The sequence below is a fragment of the Carassius carassius genome, chromosome 47 (assembly GCF_963082965.1).
Source record: "Carassius carassius chromosome 47, fCarCar2.1, whole genome shotgun sequence".
NCBI classification, from domain to species: Eukaryota; Metazoa; Chordata; class Actinopteri; order Cypriniformes; family Cyprinidae; genus Carassius; species Carassius carassius.
In genome coordinates this window covers 5494994-5517517 of record NC_081801.1, presented here as the reverse complement: position 1 = coordinate 5517517, position 22524 = coordinate 5494994, and the positions used below count along the sequence as shown (strand labels likewise).

The following is a 22524-nucleotide window of genomic DNA, read 5'->3' as shown; positions in this document are numbered from 1 at the left end:
TGTATATATATATATATATATGTGTGTGTGTGTGTGTGTTTTATTATTAGAAGTTTTTACTTCTTAAGTTTATATGCTGTATATATAAATACATTTAAGCATAATTTTAGTTTTAGAAAAACATTTAAAACAAATTAAAATTTAAAATAGATTAAAAAAAAAAACTATGCTATGCTGCCTCAAGTCAAAAGAGCTCTTATTGTAAGTCTGTGGGTTGTTGTTGTTTTTTTTTTTTTGGCACATTTATCATTCACCAGACAAACATCCTAAATTTAATTTCATATGAAAGTTAATGTATATCTCTTTTTTAGGTATCCTGTCAGTAGCACAAACGGTGTGGGGTGAGTTATGTGCCAAAGATGGAACAGTTATATCTGTCTGAGGGTAGAACTACATGCTCGCATTATTCAGGGTACATCTAAGAGATGGGAGCTTTGTGTCCTTTTTCCTAGTGTGCTACCGAACAGGTCTGTGTGCAAGAGCAGGAGCTTCTGCAAGAACAATGGCAATATTGGGCTTTAGCTTACTGCTTGCTGAAGCTTAGAAGACTCTCAGACAGTCCAATTCCAAATACAGCAGTGAAGCCAGACTGCAGGAGCTGTAGTGTGTAATTCTGCAATCAGTTCAGCAGTGCATAGATAGAAAGGTACAATTGTAAATGTTATTTACAGACAGATGATTGTCTGAAGCACTTCAACAAGGACAGAACGTTCTTAAGATAGAATAGAAAACATGTCACCTACTTAATAATATCCAGATTTGGACTTGTAAAATTCAAATGCAGGTGCACTTTTATTTTGCATTTGTTTTATTGTCTTTGCACGTTGTTTGTTGAAAGAGAGAACTACTCAAGAAATGCATTGTGTTTATTATGCATAATTATAATTTTTGCATAATGATTTTCTTTTTTTTTTAAATGCCAACAAAATATCAGATTCGGTTAAAAAAATATTGGTATTGGTCTTTAAGCAACCCATATGGGCTAAAGCATAGTTGATGTTCAGAAGTCCAGAGTGTCATGCTGGTATCGCAGTCGTGGACTGTTCTCGCTGTAGAACTGACTGAACCAGCGTCTGTGTTTCTGAATGGCTGAGTCTTCTTTCACAAGCATAGGTTTGGAGATGTACGTCTTGTTGTTCCAGATCATCACATCTCGTTCAAACTGTAACGGCAAAACCATAAGTTAAGATCCCATAAGCATCCTTTGGTATGGTTATTGTAACTACACAAAACAGCTTCATTTAAATAAACATTGATATTAACTATACACACACACACACACACACGTATATATATATACAAATAAATATCAAATAAAATACAGCCTTGATGAGCATAAAGGACTACTTTTAGCAGTTGTGTATAGATGCAACATGTAACAAAGTTATCAATTAATGTCCAATTTGAAATGTCAAATCTGCTTTGTTGACTTTGTCACTTATGGATTACCTGAATGCACTCTGCCCGAAGAATGAATTTGGGTACCAGGGGAGGGATGGTGCTCTGGTAGAAGATGGTGTGTGATACACACTGTAGTAATGGCTCAACTGGGGTAACGCAGTGCATGATCACACCCCGACCCAGAAAACTGTGTTCAAAAAGCAGGAAAACCACACCTGGACCCACCTACAAACATGCAATATATAGTTCATATCACCAGGGAGTAAAATCATGAAATTTATGCTGCTGTTTGAGACCAAATAAAATAGATTATTTCACATAAACTGTAACAAAATCTTTCCTAATTCAGATTCTGTCTCTCATGCCAACAGCACTTTCCACTCTCAAACATACATCAACTTCAAGTTAAGATCCAAGCACGGCCGTGAATTACAACTGTTTTCACACATACTGTCAGGATCATTCGCTGTCACTATGGCGACAAGGCAGTTCACCCACACACACACACACACACAAAAATGTTGCACAACTGACCATGAGGGAAAATGATGACATTGAGATTTGAACAACTACAAAATAAAAAATAAATAACTGGCTGCACCAAATAAACAATAAGAATAAAAATGTGAATTTTTACATATACTAAAAATACATTTATTTAATTATACATTTTAAATATATTAAAAATGCATTTTTAATATTTCAGGTCATATAAATGACCATTAGTTAATATAATATATGCAAACAAATATTATCAATTAAAAATATCATATTTTTAAATTAACCAGTAAAAACATTAATTAAATAAATAATAAATTCATAAATACATTTTGATTATATATTAGATAGGAGTTCATTTAAAATAAGAAACAAAAAAAATTAACCTTATTTTAAAGCGTTGCCATTTTCTTTTGAATTTATAAAAAAAAATGTGAAAAAGCTAAATATTTTTTGTAGCACAGAATATAAATAAATTACCCATAATATTTGAAACTGCAGTCATACTTCACCATACAAGAAAAGCATCTCATTTTTAAATCTGACACATCCTACAGCATCCAACACACTCACTCACACACAAACAAACACACACACACACACACACACACACACACACACACACACACACACACACACACATTTAATTTACATAAAAGCATGATCTGTATGCACTCGACTAACTGCTTGAAATACAGCGAACAACCTAGAGATCCCAGAGATCAAGACACCGCTGTTGTGTGCAAGAGATCAGTCATGACTTGATTTCCATTCTGCTAATCACAGTCAGTCTCCAGGCATTTCTCTCAGTCTGCACAGCTCCCACGCGCCCTCTAGCTGATGAACCAGTCATTACCTGTCTGGCCACAACGTCCAAATCAAGAAGAGGCCAGTGGCGTCCGAACACGGTGAGAGCGTGTTTCACCAACATCTGCGAGCAGTGCTTGTCCGGCTCGGGCTCAGGCTTCCACTCAACCTGGAAAAATAACAATTAAGTTCACACAGACATATGCTTATTTCACATGCAAAAGGTAAACAAGTCATAACAAAAGTAATTTAAATATTCTATTTTTTTTCCTTAAAGGTGCATTGACAAGTTTTTAAAGTAAATTTAGACAGTTGTTGATCAAATAAATCTTGTATAACAATATAAATGGAATTACATAACTACAATGCAACAAAAGTGTAGTTATAAAGCTCCTGTAACCAATTCAACACACATAGACAGTCTCATAAGGAAGTGATATGTTTTTACAGTAGATATGCAGACTGCAATATTTTTATGGTTTTATGATAATGTTGTCCATTTTAATTCGACCATCTATACTAGTTTTCTGTGACATAAAACATAAAATCTGTTGACTCAGCTGGTTGCCAAGGCAACATTTCTCATTTTCGAATTATCTTTGTCAACAAGACATTTATAAAGGCTTAATTCGATGTCTGTGTTGAAATTAATGTTTCCATAGAAATAATAATTTTCCATGTGTCTGTGAGTATGAACTATCCAGAGTATAATAAAAGTGGTCAATTATGGTAATTATGACTTAACACTTATTTAAATGTAAAAAAGAAGATAACTATAACAAAATTGCTCAAATTTGAACTAAAATGAATAATGAAAATATAAAAATATAATCTAACTTATACTAATATGGCAATGAGACTAAAGTTAGACTGCTGTTGTTATTTCTCCTTGGGATGAATGTCTGTGTGAGGAATCAAACCTTCCAGTCGTGCCGTATAAACTCCCAGGTCTTGCTGTTCGTATAGCGTAGATCAACTCCACTGACGATACCTGGAGTGTGCAAATGAGCCAAGTGTGCGATGTCCGCTGCGTTCTCTGGAATCTCCTGAGAAAAGACAGAGCCGAAAGCGTGAATTAATAAAGACTGCTAGATACAAACATCATATCCACTGAGAAATATAAAATATATTGCTCACATAAAAGCTGAATTACATATATGCCGTCTGACCTCAATGTGTGCATTGATGAAATGTTCGGTACGGCCGCGGTACACCCATTCCCCGCGGGTGATTTCGCTCTGTTCTGGGACTCTCCAGCTGGGCTCCAGCCCATCACAGTGAAACCACACCAGAACCTGCCCATTGATCTCACAGCTGAGCCAACACCGCACCTTCGCAAACTCAGGCACTAAAAACATATAGAAATTAATTACATTTTAAAATATATTAAAATTGAAAACAGTTATTTCAAAATTGCAGGGTTTTTTCAGTATTTTTAACACATTTTTAATCTAAATGAATGCACTCTTTAAAAATAATTAATTAGCTTAAAATCTTACCATCACTAAACTTTTGAACTGTAGTGTATGTCTATTGAGTACTCTATATATTTTATACATATCATGATGTGCACTTATACACGTATCCATAAGCAACTTATATATAAGCTGTATGCAACAAATACATCAGGACATACATACTGTTAGAAGGAAAATGTCTCAATTTCTTCTCTGATCTCTCACCTTTATCTGCATATGGAATCCTGACACATTTCCCATCAGTCCCACGGAACTGCCATCCATGGAAAGGGCATTCAATGCATCCCCCTACGACTCGCCCACCCACAGCCAGATTGGCGCCTAAGTGAGGGCAGTAAGCGTCCACCACATAGGCCTTGCCATCCTGCCCACGGAACACTGCCACCTGTTGTCCTGGAGGAAAATAAAAATATATGTCAATTTTTTATTTTGCTTAAAAAATAAAATAACTGTACAAATAGTATGCTGCACTTAGTTGCGATAACCTAAAGGGGGCAGTACTGGTCTTTCCCAAAAAGAACCAGAGGACCCCTCAGGTTAATTTGGGTAACTACCAATAAATGTGATTCTGGATTTATTTCCTTTCAGAAAAGACCCCGGTTTGCTTGCCTATGCCCCAAATTCCCAAAGTTCCCACATCTAATATTATATCAAATACTCTTGCCAGCAGTGCAGTTTTACGTAGTGTATTGAAAATAACAGACTTTCAATTAATATGCAGATATGGGGTAAAAGATGTGTGTGTCCAAACACTGTTTTAGCTATTAACTATTTTGATATTACGTCTCACCCTATATCATTATCCAAATAGAAAAGTTAATAATTACTTAAAAACAAACAGTCAAGTATGTCAGTTAATAATTAGGCTTATTATGTTATATAAGCAGGAAAAGGCATAGCAAGACTATAAAATCCTGATTTGCACACTCATTATCTCTCTCTCTCTTATTGGGTCTAGAAAGCTACAGGGCCCAAAAAACTCTCTTTCTGTAATGCTGACCTGAGGGGTTTTATTTGCCTGCAGTGCAGTGCCCCTGAAAGAAAAAAAAAGCTACTAGACTCAAATGACAAAATCTCACAAAGAAAACGTCAGTGGAATTCAACATACATTATGGCAATAGCAATGTTAGTATCTATGAAAGTCATTAATTCTGCACAGCAAGTACAAACAACAATAGCATTGAAGTGGTCATATAAAGTTCTTTTCAAATGATGTATAAATAGAGACATAGAGGACTGTGTTTAAGCTGCTTAAGCATAGCAGGTTTCATGTTTGTAATCTGATATGATTCCTATGAGGCATCTAGCCGATAGCCCATTTAACTAAGGTTTTATGAAGCACACATCAATACGCTGTAGCAGTAACTGCATGCAATTAAATGCTGTGCCCTTTGAGTGTCTAGATGGCATCTAACCAAGCAGATGTCTTGAACGTTTGGCAAACAAAGGTCATCTTGTACACTTACAGTAAGTAGCCTTCTTTAAAAAAAGTATATGGAAGCAATCTTTGAAAATAAATTATAGTTTAAATTTAAATTAAATGCAAATAGGTTAATTTAAGTGTCTTTTTGACCAACTAAGTAGGATAGGTCACCCAAAAATCATTTAGTCAACCTCAAGTTGTTCCAAACTTGTATGAGTTTCTTTCTTCTGCTGGACACAAAAGATGATATTTCAAAGAATGTGGGTAACCAGACAGTTTGTGATCCCCACTGTCACAAAGTGACATTATATACTATGGAAATTAATAGGAACTCTTTTTAAGTACACTGAAGTGGCCGTTTATGTTATTAACATTATCTGCAAGTACAGTCTTTAAATATATATATATATATATATATGTATATATATATATATATATATATATATATATATATATTATAGATTAAGATAAAGATTAGATTAAGAACTACAAAATATAAAAACACCAATGATTTCTAGTAAGCATTCTATTAGTAAACCGAATTTAGGCTGAACCAATCTTTAATGTAATAATTTCATTTACCGTATCCATTATCTTAGATCTTTGGTAGTGACAGTGATCCAGCATTTCTTAGAAAAGGGCATCACAGGTTCAACAGTCTCCAAGATGCAAAAACACAACAGTGTTTCTTTGTATCCCAACAACAAAACTACAAAGGTGTTTTGTTTGGTTTTCATCGAAAACTCAAAGGTCTTTGCAACATGATAGTGCATCCCACAGCAACTCGGCTAAGCAACAGGCACTTAAACATAACAAAAAGCCAGTAACAAAAGACAAATACTTTGCAATGACAGGGCTACATGTACACAAATGCTTAACCCTGATTTAGTCTGTCAGAGTGATGCAAAATGATGAAGAATGATTATATTTTTTCACAGACACTTCTTTCCGCAACCTTGCCTGAAATCAATAAGAGCCTTGAGCATCTCTCAGAAGGTTCTCAGTAACTTCGCTGATTTTACATCAGAAACTGATCCATAGCTGCATAGTGCAGCAGCATACACAACGTTGTAAGAAATACACAAATCAGTTCATGCTTTTATCAGCAACCTCTTTAATTTTGTCATAATTACTTTTGGTATAAATTCTGTTAGCATAAGTTCTGGAATAAATCAATTGACAAAAAATGTCAATTTTATATATATATATATATATATATATATATGGACTAAGTGCAGTGCATGCGAGATCTACAGTTTATCATTATGTGTAGGCTATAATCAAATACGCTCTGCAGTAACAGACATGGGGTGTAAAATATGCGGCAAAACAGCTGCATTATTGATCCCAAGCCAGAAATGTAGGGATGTAAACGACTGTTTGTGTTCTTGAAGGGAACTTAAAACCTATCTGGCTCCAAATCATTCAATGGAGAGCTATTTAAGCCTCAGATCTGAATCTGCGCAGTACAGACACACGGCTGAAAACGTGCCGAGTCTCAAAGGGAAACACTGGCGGTCTCTAATTCATTAATAAATCTGGGAGGCATTCAGTTCTGCGTTCCAATAATGTAGATAGGGCGCAACGTAGGGGAAGTTCACACAGGAACACTTTCGTTCCCTTTACAAGATTCATTGCGCTCTGTGGCGCATCATACATAGGTACGATATGTCAGAAAAAAACATTTGTGGTTTTATAATGTTCTACCACGCGTTCTGATTTTATAATGTGTTTTATATCATTTCTATGGTATTATTTGATAAGTGAGAGATCCTATGATGACACTTCAACCGCTGCAAAAATGCGAAATAAAATTGTGGGACATTTCCAGAGACGTGATTTAACTTCACCTGCGCAGTTTTATTAACTGTTTTTGGCGGTTGTTACTTACCCAGCACTGTCACACTCTTCACATCTCCTCTCTCCAGCAAGTGAGAGTCTAAAACCCGGTACCAGCCGTTTGGATAAACTGGCGGTAATTCTCCAGTCTTCCGTCGCCGCCGCACTTCGTTCGCAGCTTGGGCACGAGAGCGCCCGTCCTCCGCGATGTACCCCACCTCATCCACACCGCGGAGAAGCTCCAGAGGAGCGAATAACAGTCTGTACAGCCAGCCCATCGCTAAGAGGAACACGCCCGCGAATATGCAGGCTGCTGCTCGCGTAGGGGCTCCTGCCAGACCGGTTCTCCGCCACAGTTCTGGGTATCCCCCTCCGAAAAGCGTATCTGGATCTTGGACGAGCATGACGAACGTGGCGGTGAGACCGATCGCTGCCACCGCGACCACTTTGAACATCAATGATGCCCGTGAATTCTCCATGACACCTGCAATGCCACATACACTATGACAGTCAGTCAGTGCTCTCGATAAGACCATGTCATTTTAGTTTCTATGCAGACAGAAAGCTGTAGTGTTTGTTTATGCATGCTATGTTTTTTTTTCTAGGGGTCACACGCAGCATATGTCCTTAACGTTCAGGAGAGCCGTTGATACGTGACGCAGCGCGTGATTGACATTCACGAGGCCACGCCCACACGCAGGTGAGATTTCAGAGCCATAAATGTACAGTGCGACACTGTACTTGCACATTTACTTCATGAGCAAAGTGTATTGGAGAATTTTTATTTGGATTATCAGTTTATATACAGTATATATATCCTCCTGAGAACCATAAAAAAAAGCTTTGTGAATTTTGTGTGTATATATATATATATATTCATGTTATGCTGTGTCCTCTGTAGAAGACACCAGGACTTAGTTTTTCTAAAAATAAATAAATGAAATGACATGAATAGACTTGAAAATACAAAAATGGGATTTAAAAAAAAAAACACCAATCGATTTTCAGGTTTTGGGATTTTTTAAAACAAAACTTTGTTTAAGAATGATTATCAACTATGTTATAAAAGATATAACAAATTATTTTATATATCATTTTGACAATGCAATATGTGTGTAAAATGTCAATAATCTGGTCTTCCCATTAAACACTGTGTTATCTATAAATAAAAAAATATCCCCCTTGGTGATGCTAGCCCACCAACTACCAACAGAGCATATAAAAGAACAAAAATAAAAATATTTTGTAAGTAAAATACTGCAACATGTCAGAAATTGATTTTAACTTTCAGCACTCTCGCTTAATAGAGATCGCCTGAGTCTCGTGATCCTGGTTCACGTGCCTTATTCCAACTATGCATGAAGGTTAATAATATAGACAGTAATACACCAAACACATAAGTATTTGTCACATTTTAGGGTTTAGAGCTCCATTATTTACTTTAAAAATCAGCTCAAATTGCTGTCCTTACATATATTTGAACATAAATAAACATACATAAATTCTATGTCCTGGTCCTGACTAAATTCAATCTTTAAGGGGACTGAAAACACCAGGGGCAGTTGGTTCAGGGCCCCTTGTATTGTTTAGGGTTATATGGCCATGCCAAAATCTCCACATTTATCCACAATATTACTAGATTAGAACTGTATAAATGTATTGGAGTTATCTGAGCTTATAAGAATCATAGAAATTATGTTAACTGATAAGAAAACATTACCTTTAGTAAACTTTCTCTCAGCTTATTGGAGCACAAAACAGCATTGCATTCATGGCGAGTTATTACAGAAAATATGACAGCTTCTTCTGAGCATCTTATATTTTGTTTATTGCATGAATCTTAGCATCATGTGCACTTCAAATTTCAAGTGCTCAGCTCTTCTGGACGGCAGGAAAGCTGGCAAAGACGGTAGTCCAGTAGTAAACCAAGCGGGTTCTCAACATCTGCTTCACGCTGTTCCTGTTCATCTTGTTGTTGATATCGAGGTACTGATGGCCACTGCTGGCAAATTCAGGCCAGGTTACAGGAACACTGGACTCACCTTTGTTAGGGTCACTGTGAGGGAGTAAGAAAGACAGACATTGAAAATGAAAGAAAAAAGCCTATAATTGTATATCAATACTAAAATAACTGACGAGATGGGATTGCACAAAAGCAGACAGGCCTAGGACCATAGTACTGTCTGTTTCTCTTTCTCACTGTGTATGTGTGTGTGAGTTATAGTTGTTTCTACACAAGGTGAAGTATTTTTATACTGTAGTATTATAAAGCATTTTAATGTTTATATACCCAGTTTTAGCAAAATTGGTCCAGTAGGAAATCATGTATCTGGCGACGTCACGATGGCGAGGAAAGTAGCCCAGAGGAGTGCTTAAAGGCTTCCCAAACACAAACTGAAGGTCATCAGCGTGATCGGCACCCATCCAGAGTGGGAAGACAGGCATGCGAGAGGGCTCAGAGAACAGGTAGGAGTAGGTTCGTCCAGATCTAATGGGGAAGAAAAGGTTGTTTTTAAGGTTTCTACTATTCAGTTTCATTTTAGAGATCAGTAAATAAGAAGAGGAAGTCTTACTTAGCATGGTCAGAGTGGAGGTACAGGGCCGCTTGGGTTGGCACCAGGAAGATGTAGTCCGTCTCCATGTCCACAATCGTTTTCTTAATGTCCTTATCACTAGGATTGCTACCCCAATTGACTGTGTACTCATTATAAGTTGTGATACCAGCATCTGGTCCTCTAGACTCCGACAGGGCACCTGAGAGAGCCCTGACATCCTTCCTGTTAGAAATCAATAGCAGGTTTCATGTTTTTTTATTCTTTTCAAAGACCACATGAAATTATTTGACGGGTTTTTACAGAATATATTGGTTAGTCCTTTTGTCAAAATGCTGATTGCTTATGAGCTTATGTTGCTGTTTTTCCAAAAGACAAACATTTTAATTTTTATATGTGTATATGCCCATGCAGTACAACATATATTTTCATACATACAATACCATTCAAAGCTTGGTATTGGTATGATTTGTTTGAAGCACAAAAGCTGCACTGTTTACAGACATTAGGCATATATTTAAAAATGTATTATGGTGTAAATACATTGTGGCCAGAGAAAAAATGTCAGCATAGGTCTGCTAAAAATGTTCATTTTATAGATGCTTCAAAGCTAGCAGACATAAACAAAAGCAATGGAACTCTGTTTCTGATTTTATGGGGTCTTTAAAAAAAACCTCAGAATGATTCCAGGGGACTTTTTAATGTAGCACACTTACACAGGGGTGGACACCAGTGCATTGTTAATAGAGGGGACGTCAAGGGTGGCAAAGATGTGGCCGTCCATGTCATTGACTCCAGCAATGTAGTCAATGTCAGCAGCATTCCCGAAAAGGGTTTCAGGCTCACCGGGGAGGAAGTCGCCATCGATGACGGGGGACAAAGCTAGATTGTGTACAATGGGATCTGTAAAAAATGGTCAGATTAGATATTTTGACTTTGCATTGCATTTACTATGGTTTTAGCAGACAATGTATTTCTATCATTGAAAATGAAATTCTGTCATCATTTATTCACCCGCAGGTGACCTTCTTCATTGACTTGTGAAGTCAAAATGTTGGCTTCCCCATACTTTGTAATTGAATAGAGAAGGTGACCAGTCATGCAGGTTTGGAACATGAGAGTGAGTAAATTAATTTTAATTGCTTTAAAAAGCATGTAATGGGTAAAAATTTTCTTACGAGAAGCAGATGATCTAAAGTTCACACTCCCAGCGAGAGTTACAGTCTTTGGATCTGTCCTCCTCAGACAAGCCACCATCCCGCTATCAGTGGGGCATCCTACCTTCCCAGCAATCTAAAGGTGCACAAAAAACAATATACTCATGTAGTTTTAAAGAAATAATTGTATTTGTAATTGTTGTAGACATAAACCAAGCTGTGATATCTGTACATTAATTATTAACTGACCAAAAACATTGAGATGTCAGTCTCTATGTGAAATCGAACAGACTTCACTAAGTAAACATTAGCAAGTGTACACTAAAGTATTTAGTAGAATGGAGGGAATGAGAATAAATAAACCCATAGGATTTTGCGACCTCTGTATATCAAAGGCTAGTACTGTAACAAGTCTGTTTTATAATAAGCAAAAGTGAAGCTCACCTCCTCAGCATACGTTCGTGGATTTCTGTTGACAGCCCAGGGACAGAGAGCAACACCGCTCTGTGAGATAGCTCTGCGGATCAGGCCCTTGTTTTTAGGGGAAAGAATCTGTGCAGAATGGACACACACACAGAAATTAGAAGCTATATTACTAAGAACATCTCATGGCTTTCATACTAATAAATCAAACACTTTGCAAACCTGAGAGTGAACATTAAAAAAACTCATGTCTTAAAACTAAAAGGTAATGCATAAGCTTTTATGCAAAAAAATAAAAATAAAAATAAACCAGTGTTTTGTTGTTGTTTTATGCAGCACCTGGAAGTTCACGCTGGCTCCCCCTGCTGACTCCCCAAAGATGGTAATGTTGTCTGGATTGCCACCAAAATTCCTGATGTTTCTGTGTACCCAGGAGATAGCAGCGTGCTGATCCCACAGTCCATAGTTTCCTATTGAACAGTACATGCTCAGGTCATCATTTAAAAACTACATGGGGAAGTCATGGCCTAGTGGTTAGATAGTTTGACTCCTAACCCTAGGGTTGTGGGTTCGAATCTCGGGCCGGCAATACCATGACTTAGGTGCCCTTGAGCAAGGCATCGAACCCCCAACTGCTCCCCGGGCGCAGCAGCATAAATGGCTGCCCACTGCTCCGGGTGTGTGTGTGCACTTTGGATGGGTTAAATGCAGAGCACGAATTCTGAGTATGTGTTCATGTTTCGCGTGTAAAAAACACAGTATTTTTCACACAATTTACTTGTCTGTATTCCGCTGTTTTCACTGTCATAAAAATGGGCTGATGACTTCCTTGTTCTATGAAGTCCCTCCTTCAGAAATACATAACGAGTTCTGATTGTGCCAGCCGTTACTGTGTTGTGATTCGACAGCAGCTGGAAACGCGATTGGACTAGTTTTGAGAAGCAAGTGGACAGGATTTGTTTTGAAAACCTGGCAATCCTGATCTGAACGCACGTGCTGGAGATGTACTTCTAATCACAGGAGCACCTTTACTGACGAGATGCGCATGAAAATCGCTTTTGATTTTTTGCACAGCCCTACCATCTAGTTAACAAAGCTAAACAGTGTTGCCCTTTGTGTAATAATTTACAGAAACTGTTAAACGCACCAACTTAAATAATAAAATACACTTACTGTCCTCAGAAAAATGTGCTGCACAGTTTTACATGTGGATTATAATTTTCGGGAACTGAGTTAAACATAAATTGTAACCATTGATCACTAAGTACAGCGTCCCTGGGAAGGCCAAACAAAGATGATTGGACTCCGGGATGAAAATAACAGCGTTTCGACGACATGGCGACAAACACACTCTACAAACGCAACTCTTCCTCTTCTCCGTGGGAGCGCAACAAGACCACGCCCCCTTTTTAGTGTATTCATGTGGGCGGAGGTTAGTCAAAAAACGGTTCTAGTGATGTCATTACTGCAGGAACTAGAGGGATGTAGTCCAAACTGGCCGTTCAATGTAGGCGAATTCTGTGAAATAAAATATCTCGCTTGGCATTGAGCTTTATAATTTTATAGATATTATTTATACTCTAACAACAACATTACACACTAACTAAAGTTTGAAACATGGGATCACGAGGAACGGGACCTTTAAGGGAACGCAATACATTTTGCAATTGCAAGCCAAAAATATAAGGAGAAAAGGTTTTATTTAAATGCTTTCACATGAATTATTTAGCATTTCAATTCAAATGAAATCTTTTACACAGTTTCTTACCAGGTGCGTCAGCATCTCCGCTGCTGAGGAATCCGAGGGATCCGACACGGTAGTTGAATGTCACAACAATGACATTTCCTCTGTCTGCGATCTCCTGTCCATCATACAAGTAGTTGTTCAAGAAGTTTGCACCCTGACCACCACCAAGCAGGAAGCCACCACCATAGATGAACACCATAACAGGCAGGTTGGTAGACACTGCAAAGAAGAAGGTGGAAAATCTTTCATTTGACACAACATTAGTAAATAAACGATCCTTAAAGGGTTAGTTCACCCTCCAAATTAAAAAATTCTCCTATGAAACACTGGACCTAATTTACTTTAGTTGTATGGACAAAAATGTTATTTTGCTTTCCTCAGAAGTGTGGAATGACATAAGGGTGATTTAACATACATTTTTGTTTTGTCTTGTGAATTAGAAAAAGCTTGCATTACCACTTCTGCCCTGAGGGATCCAGATGTTCAGGTAGAGACAGTCCTCACTGCCCACGACATCAGTAGCAAGAAGATTGAGCTGCATGCACCTCTTTCTGTAGTCAGTGGCTTTCAGAACACCTGTGCAGATAGTCAGGAGTTCACTGTCAGTAGTACACTCACATATTTTAGACACTGTCTGTGCCTGAAGACATTTAAACATACTTTCACAAGAGACAGGCATACTCACCGTCCCAGCCTGGGTGAGGAACGGGCTTCTGTAATCTGCCAGGTGGGGCGGCGAAGGGGATTCCCTTGAACACGTCCATATAGCGGAAGAGTCCAACACTATAGCTTTCTCCCTGTACCATCCCTCCCTCGGTGTACACAGCTCCCAACTGCAGCGCAATTTTGGTAGAAATTGTAGTATAGCATATTTAACATTTTAGCCATGCTCAGCTCAATTGAATGAAAAGATTTGCAAGTGAAGGCAAAGTTCCTCAGAAGAATGCAAAATCATTCAAATAATTTTTCCACATTATAATCTCCATAGGGGTCTTAAGATGTTAAAAGTTCAAATAGATAGAATTTTAAGTGAGAGAGTTATTTAGTAATATAATACTTAATAATAACAATTTCATTATTAAACTTTTCTATTACATAAACATAATGAACTGTTAAACATACAGAAGACTCACAGAAGCTGCATTTGCTGTGCCCAGAATGAGGGCGACAGAGATGAAAACTCCCAGCATCGCCATCATCATCAGACAGTTGCTGCGAGAGTGGCATTGAAGGGAGTTCTGTTGCCTTTATAAACAGGCCAAATCATATCTCGTTTTCAAGGTGTGCCAAAACCATATCTTTAAAGTACACAATTCCTGTAATAGCTGGACAGCATATGTGGAGTTGTGTTAAACTCTCATGGAAAATGTGTGTGGTGTTCATTGGGCGTTATTCGTAATCTCAACGACACACATTTTCCTTCACAGAAAAAATTGGTAAAATATTAACTGAAATTAAAACGAAAACAGAAAATAAAAAATAAAATAATAATAATAATAATCTCAATACTAAAAGAACTGACTGGCTCCAACTGGATTTGCACAAAAATAAGTTGTAATCATAAGTTGTAATACCTGCATCTAGTCCTCTAGATTCAGACAGAGCACCTGAGAGAGTAATAATATAATATAATATAATATAATATAATATAATATAATATAATATAATATAATATAATTACATTCTATTTTTTAATCTTTTAAACTTGTTTACTATTTTTTTACTATATAAGTTTTTGCCTATGGAGCAAGTACTCGTTTTTTCTGGGTTTTCTGCTTCTGCTGAAAAAAGGCCAACTGAATTGAAATGATTGTGATTATAATTGTGTGGGTGTTTTGGTATGTATATCAGACTGAAATAATACAAGAAAAGGAAATAAAATAAAAATCTGCTTAGTATTTAGTATTTGGAAAATAAATAAAGTATGTAAACAAACAGGCATTTTAAGGACTAAAATAATGAAAATGTATACATTTTTGGTACTTATAATCAGGACTGATGATGGCAAAATTATCTACATTACTAAAAAAAGGGGAATTTTTTTAATTATAAAATATTTGTATTGACATGGACATTTTTGTCCTTGAAGGACTTCTGTGTAACTCTTTTAAATTGATGCACAAGGGATATACAGTAGAGTCCACATGGAATTAAAATGTAATTTAAGCCTGGAAATAAACATTTTTATCAGATTATAGGTCACTAATCAAATAAACAAATTTGTGACACTCTCTGTGAACTCAAATCAAAACAGGTGTCAATTTGTTTTGCATAAACCTGAAGTCGGATACTATTTGGCAACACAAAAGTGTATTTACGGAATCTATTAAATGGGGTTAACCAGCCTACATTTACCAGCCAAACCCTGACCTTTAGTCCAGACAAACAGGTCGTCCCAACCCAATCTCACACCTTTGGTTGAAATCATTTTGGTGCAACAGGCCATACTAACAAATGAGAAAATTTGATAGTGCCACCACATATGAGTGTTTGCACCACTAATGGCTTTCTCTGCAATAGGCTGAGATAAAAGATGGTATTTTAAAACAATGTATTTAAGTTTATTAAACTTTTCATCTACTCTCCATGTAGTATGCCACATACGGGAGGAGGTGCTTCATTTTCTCAGAGTGAATGTTAATTAGTTGGCCTTGACTGCAAAGCGAGACCATATGCGCTTTTTCTCGAAAAGCTGGGGAGGCGAAATCAAATGAATCATTATTTCAGAATGAAATAGCTTTGGAGCACAGGTGGTATAAGGATAAGATAAGGACATTTTCCCATAACATTCTACCATGTTTGTCAATAGTTGTGCAAGCAGATTTTTTACAGCTTCTTTTTATAAAAACAATTTTGAATTTGTGATTTTGAAAGAAGTTTTAGTATTTAATTTATCAAAAATACTGTGAATATAGTGAAATATTATTCAAAATTTCTATTTCATCACAGCAGCTATCCTACAGATTCTGTTGGTATAGTTTTGTCATCAAATTTGACAAAAATGGCATTGTTTAGCCGGCGAGCTCAGTTCGGGCAATAAGATGAGAAGAACAGACACTGCAGTCTCCCTGCTATTTAGTGGGAAGCCAACAAATGTAATCAACAAATCAAACCACCAAAACACACATACAGCTGAACTCAGAACAAAAGTTCTTTCTGAATGATCTGCATTAGGAGCTAGTTAATTTGTGAGAATTCAGGTCCTTCTCAAGCTTACCTGTGCAATTCATGTGGATGATAGTAATAATCCACAGCGGTATCCAGACGAGAGAAAAAGGGAGGAGGAAGGAAAAGAGGCACAAGACTGTCATAGAATTCTTTCTTCTCGGGTTTACGCAAAATGATCTTGTTATACAAAGACATCTGGTTTCCATCTGCATCGCTGTGAGTCGCTAGGTACTGGAAGTCTGCCATTCCTGAAGAATCAAAGGTGTGATTGTGTAATTGTTAAAGAGACAGACAACCAAAACCCTTATTTTATTCCAAACCTGAATGACTTTTTTTCTTTTTTCTCAGAATTAGCCCTTTAGGATTACATGTAATTAAAATTGGAGTTAAAACAGGGAAAAAAAACTGTATTTATGTACCATAAATAATTTAATAAATTATATATATAATCATGTTTAATTCATGGTGTTACTTTTGTTTCTTTGTAATCATTTGTGAAATTTACCAGCAATTTCCGGGTAAAGATTGTTTTAAATCCTACACCAAAATTAAAAAATAGTAAAGAAATTATTTAAATTATTTTTAAGAAAACACTAGTAGATGAACTTCTTTCATGGTTCCCATAAGCAGGATAGCAAAACGGATCCTTCAACCGAGTTCAAGTCTTAAAAGGATCTGCATATATCTGTTCAGAAAAATCTCAGATTCAAATACAATCCACTATAACACTCAATACACACATGTATACATATACATTTACACTTCCAGTCAAAAGTTTAAGGTCAGTGAGATTTTCTTTTAAAGAAATTAATACTTTTATTCAGCCAGGATGCATTAAATTGATCAAAATTTATATTAAAGACATTTATAACGTCGGAAAAGTTTTCTATCTCAAATTAATGTTATTATTGTGAACTTTCTGTTCAGCAAAAACCTTAAAGAAGGGTTTCCATAAATATACTGAGCAGCACAACCTTTTCAGCATAATAATAAGAAATATTTCTAGAGCAGCGAATCAGCATTAAAGAATGATTTCTAAAGGATCATGTGACACTGAAGACTGGAGTAATGATACTGAAAATTCAGCCTTTTGCTCTAAGATTACGCATAAGGAAAAATGATCTCTTGAATTGTGAATGTCTTTTGACTGTACAGGAACATGTCCGCTTGGGACATTTCACGAGTAACGTCAGAGGAAGTTATACCAGTAAATTCACGTTAACTAACAAGTTAGATCGCGGCTCAAGTCGGAAAAGAATCAGACGCTCGACTTTTGGCTTCGGCTGGGACGCCCTGAAAGAATGGCGGCGACATCAGCAGGACGTGATCGAGGAAATAGTAATCGACTAAAAGCGGGAAATTCAAAAAGCATTGCAAATACTGTATTAGGAGCGGTTGAGCACGGCTGCTTCGTGAATGGATCAGACGTAGGTAGGTGGGCAGAAATGGATTATAGTGAAGGGAAAGATGAAGAAAATGAGGGAAAATTAAAGGGAGAGTTTTCAAAAAAGAAAGACAGTCAAGCAAAAGGGAATAAAAGAATAAGACATGAAAATGATGAGGGGTCGGAAAGTGAGGAAGAAGGACAAGAGCAAAATAAGAAGGATATACATAATCTTAGTCATAATAAGATTCAATGATAAAGATCAAGAGAACATGAAGATTATCATCCCGTTTGTATTAACAAAACATCTGGCAAGTAAGATAGGGGAGATATTATATGCAAAGGTCCTAAATGATGGAAATTTGTTGGTCACGTGTGCTAATGAAGATCAATTTGAGAAAGCATTCAAAGTAAAAGAGATTAGAAAACGGAAAGTGATAAACACAAGGAGGGTGGGAGCATGAAATGGTGGAGGATGCAAAGGAGTGATCTCAGGGATACCAATGAATGTAGGAAAGGAAGAACTTAAGAGACATATTAAAGGGGGGGGGGGGGGAATAGTGAGTGCACAAAGATTAAAAGCGACAAGAGAAGGAGTGAAAAGGGATAGTGAAACGGTTTTGATTGAATTTGAGGGGGAGAATATGCCAAAAAAGGTATACCTTGGTTATATGAGCTACCCAGTGAGACTGTATGTGCCAAAACCAATGAGGTGTTTTAATTGTCAGAGGTTTGGACATATAGCCAATAACTGTAAAGAGAAGAAGAGATGTGCAAGATGTGGGGGCGAGCATGACTATGGAAAGTGTGGAACAGGAGTGCAACCAAAATGTTGTAATTTTGGAGGAAGCCATAATGTGGCGTATGGAGGGTGTAAGGTGATGAGACAGGAAAATAAAATCCAGAAAATAAGAGTGGAAAAAAGGATCACTTATGCAGAAGCAGCAAGAGTGTCAAGAGTACATGATAATATCACCATAGGATGGAACACGGATGGAACATATCACCATATGGGTGGAAGAACAACAACAAAGAACAAGTGACAAGGTTTATGTGGACAAAAAGGACTTGGTGATGTTTATTGCAGAAGTGCAATAAAAACAGTACAGCTGAAGTTAAATCAAAAAATGATAAAATTCAGCTGGTTGTCAAAGCAGCAGTAAATCATTTAGGACTAGTGGGACTGACATGGGAAGAAGTGAGGAAGAACCTCAGTAATCAGTCAAGCCAGGAAGCAACATGTATTGGTTGATATTAATGGTTATTATTTTACAATGGAATGCTAGAAGCTTACTGGCCAATGGCCAGGAATTCAAACATTTAATCAAAGACAGGAAAGTAAATCCAGATGTAGTATGTATCCAAGAAACCAAATTTAGAGTTTGTGATTCAGGGATATATAGGGATAAGGAATGACAGAGATAATGGGGGACGGGGAGGAGGAGGAGGAGGAGGAGGAGGAGGAGGAGGAGGAGGATGTGCTACATTTATTAAGCAAGATATTCCATATAGGGTACTAGAAAAGGGAGAGGATCTAGAATACATTGTGGTAGTATTGTTAGACCTTTCTGGAAATATAGATGAAATAAACAAACAAATAACATCAGCAATAGTCATGGCAGCGGGTGGATCTGTTCCCAAGAGTAAACAAAGGAGGAATAAAAAACTGGTACCATGGTGGACAGAAGAGTGTCGTCAGGCTGTTAAAAACAGGAATAGGGCATTTAAACTAGTAAAAAACACCCATAACATGCAGCATTTGATTCAGTATAAGGCGGCGCAGGCTATTGTGAGAAGAACAGTACGTCAAGCAAAAAGGGCAAGTTGGAAGAAATTTTGCAATGAGATAGGAAGATCAACACCTGTGGGAGAGGTGTGGGGAATGATAAAAAGGATGGGAAGAGTACGGAGGGAATGGGAAATTTCAGCTATAATTACTAGGGAAAGGAACAGCAATCTCCAATAAGGATAAGGCAGAGATAATGGCTAAAGCATTTGTAAAAATTCACAGTTCAGATAACCTTTCAGAAGTACGCAAAGTGAGAAAGGAAAGAACAATGGATCAGCATCCAGGTATGTTAGACTGGAGGGAAAAAAAACTGATGATAAAATTGATTAACCTTTTAATATGGCAGAGTTAATGAGAGCAATAAATAGAGATAAACCAACATCTCCAGGAAAAGATCAGATATGCGATGTGATGCTAAAACATCTAGGGAAAGGAGCGCTCTTAAAGTTGCTGCACCTTTATAATAGTGTGGGAGGAGGGAAGATTACCGAATGCATGGAAAGAGGCAGTAGTCGTTCCAATAAGAAAACCTGGCAAGGATCCTTCTAAACCCTCCAGTTATAGGCCAATAGCATTAACATCAAATGTATGCAAAATTATGGAAAGGATGATAACAGAAAAGTTATCATATATACTAGAAAAAAGTGGAAAGCTAGCAAACTATCAAAGTGGTTTTAGGAAAGGAAGGAGTACCATGGATTCAGTGATAAGACTAGAAAATGAAATAAGAAAGGCTCAGGCCAATAAGGAATCAGTCATTACAGTGTTTTTTGATATAGAAAAAGCTTGACATGACAGGATTGTTAATAAAGTTGCACTTGATGGGTGTAGGTGTGTCACGTCCCGCATATGTCTAGGGGTAAATGTGGACGCAACAAAAGTAAAATATTTTAAAGAGCGTTGCTCTGAGTCCTGCCACAGCACCACAAGTTGTCCAGAAAAAGATGTTTTATTATTTTACAGCTCGTGGAACACGTACAAAAAAAAAAAGAAAGGAAGCATTAACTTCAGGAGAGGATAAGGCCAAAACACCAAAAAAAAAAAAAAAAAAAAAAAAAAGACCAGGTTTGTACCCTAGCTCCCTTCCTAGCCCAAAAACAGGAGAAAACAGGGTTAAACAGAAATGGCATCCACCTCCCTACAGCTTCCAAATCAAAAATAGTAAACAAAACACAAGTTGGCAAATTTTAAAGTAGCCACTAAGAGAGATGTTAATAATAGCAGCTACAAACTAAGCAACAAACTAAAAAGTGAAGGATAATACAAATCTCTTAAACTAAAACAAACAAAAAGGTAAGTATTAAAGAATATCACAATGGATAAACAAACAAAACTACTACAATACCAAAGCAGAACACTAAGCAGCTCAACAACCACCAACAGGCTGGGCAGAACACGGGCAACGCTATGGAGAAAGTTCTTGGGGAAACGTTCTCTCTTCTCTGGTAGCTGGAGCTCTGCTTTTATTCGGACTCTCTTGATTGGTAAGCAGGTACAGCTGGAAGCAATCAACTACCTGCCAGGCAGTTTGAGGAAAAATCCAAGAAAAAACACGGAAAGAAGAAACAGACATTAAAATATAAATCAATGAAGACTTCGTCTCCGGACGTAACAGGTGGAAGAGTTTTTAATTGGATAAAGAATTTTTTTTGAAAGGAAAATTGAAGTACGAATAGGGTCAGACATGTCAAGTCAGTACGATGTGGGCAATGGAACGCCTCAAGGCAGTGTGATTAGCCCACTACTTTTTATCATCATGATTGATGATGTCTTCACAAAGGTGCCAATGGATATAGGGAGGTCATTGTTTGCGGATGATGGAGCTTTGTGGAAAAGGGGAAGGAATATGGAGCATGCAATCAGGAAAGTACAAGGAGCAATTGATGAGGTGGTGGAGTGGGGATATGATTGGGGGTTTAAGTTCTCAATAGAAAAAACACAAACAGTCTTTTTCACCAGGAAACAAATTAAGGAAGGGATGAAGTTAAATATGCATGGGAAAGAATTAGAAAGGGTTGGAACATTCAAATTTTTGGGAGTTATTTTCGATTCACGGTTAACATGGGCAGATCATATAAAGAAAATAGAAGGAAAATGCAAAAAAGTAATTAATGTGATGAGATGTTTGACAGGTAGGGAATGGGGAGCTAGTTGCTCTGCGTTAAAAACAATATATGTGGCACCGATAAGATCGGTGTTGGATTATAGCAGTTTAGCTTTTGGGTCAGCAGCCAAATCTTTATTAAAGAAACTACATATGATTCAGGCACAGGCATTAAGAGTGTGTAGTGGTGCTTTTAAAACCTCACCAGTACCTACACTACATGTAGAAATGGGAGAAATGCCGTTAGCATTAAGAAGGAGGCAGTTGATGACAAACTATTGGGCTAATTTGCAGGGACATAATGATTTCCACCCCACAAAAGTAGTGTTGCAGGAGACATGGGAGAATGCAAGATATAACGGAGATAATTTTAGTCGAGTAATTTGTAGATTTGGTAAGTGCATTCAAGCGCCACATAAATTAAGATTATAAAGAATTCATACATGTATATACAGATGGTTCTAAGAAACCTGAGACAGGAGTGACAGGATATGGGGTGGCAATTCCTGCAAAAGGAATAGGAATTAATAGAAGAACATCAGATTTTTTAGGAGTTTACACAGTGGAAATGGTAGCAGTATTAGTTGCTTTAAGGTGGGTGGAAAAAACAAGACAAGAAAAGGTGCTGATATTATCTGATTCATCATCAGTCCTAGTGAGTTTAAGGTCTTTTCACTCAAAAAGCTGTCAGGATGTGTTATATGAAGACCTTCAAATAGTTACAAGGATAGCAAATCAAGGAGGACAGGTTCAA

General features: G+C 37.1%; 2 protein-coding genes across 2 annotated transcripts; both read right to left on the bottom strand.

Annotated features, from left to right (window-relative positions):
• Positions 1 to 758: 758 nt before the first annotated feature.
• On the bottom strand, positions 759 to 8112 carry LOC132130808 (cholesterol 7-desaturase nvd). The gene is made up of 7 exons (XM_059542626.1): positions 7499 to 8112; positions 4389 to 4577; positions 3876 to 4054; positions 3627 to 3752; positions 2756 to 2875; positions 1450 to 1626; positions 759 to 1162 (listed from the first exon to the last, which is right to left on the bottom strand). The coding sequence occupies exons 1-7, from the start codon at positions 7980 to 7982 to the stop codon at positions 1001 to 1003; spliced, it is 1437 nt and encodes a 478-aa protein (XP_059398609.1). The 5' UTR covers positions 7983 to 8112; the 3' UTR covers positions 759 to 1000.
• A 1135-nt stretch (positions 8113 to 9247) lies between these two features.
• LOC132130625 (bile salt-activated lipase-like) lies at positions 9248 to 14583 on the bottom strand. The gene is made up of 11 exons (XM_059542395.1): positions 14459 to 14583; positions 14011 to 14158; positions 13782 to 13901; positions 13347 to 13544; positions 11918 to 12048; positions 11600 to 11707; positions 11177 to 11291; positions 10715 to 10901; positions 10020 to 10223; positions 9737 to 9934; positions 9248 to 9502 (listed from the first exon to the last, which is right to left on the bottom strand). The coding sequence occupies exons 1-11, from the start codon at positions 14525 to 14527 to the stop codon at positions 9319 to 9321; spliced, it is 1662 nt and encodes a 553-aa protein (XP_059398378.1). The 5' UTR covers positions 14528 to 14583; the 3' UTR covers positions 9248 to 9318.
• Positions 14584 to 22524: the final 7941 nt, after the last annotated feature.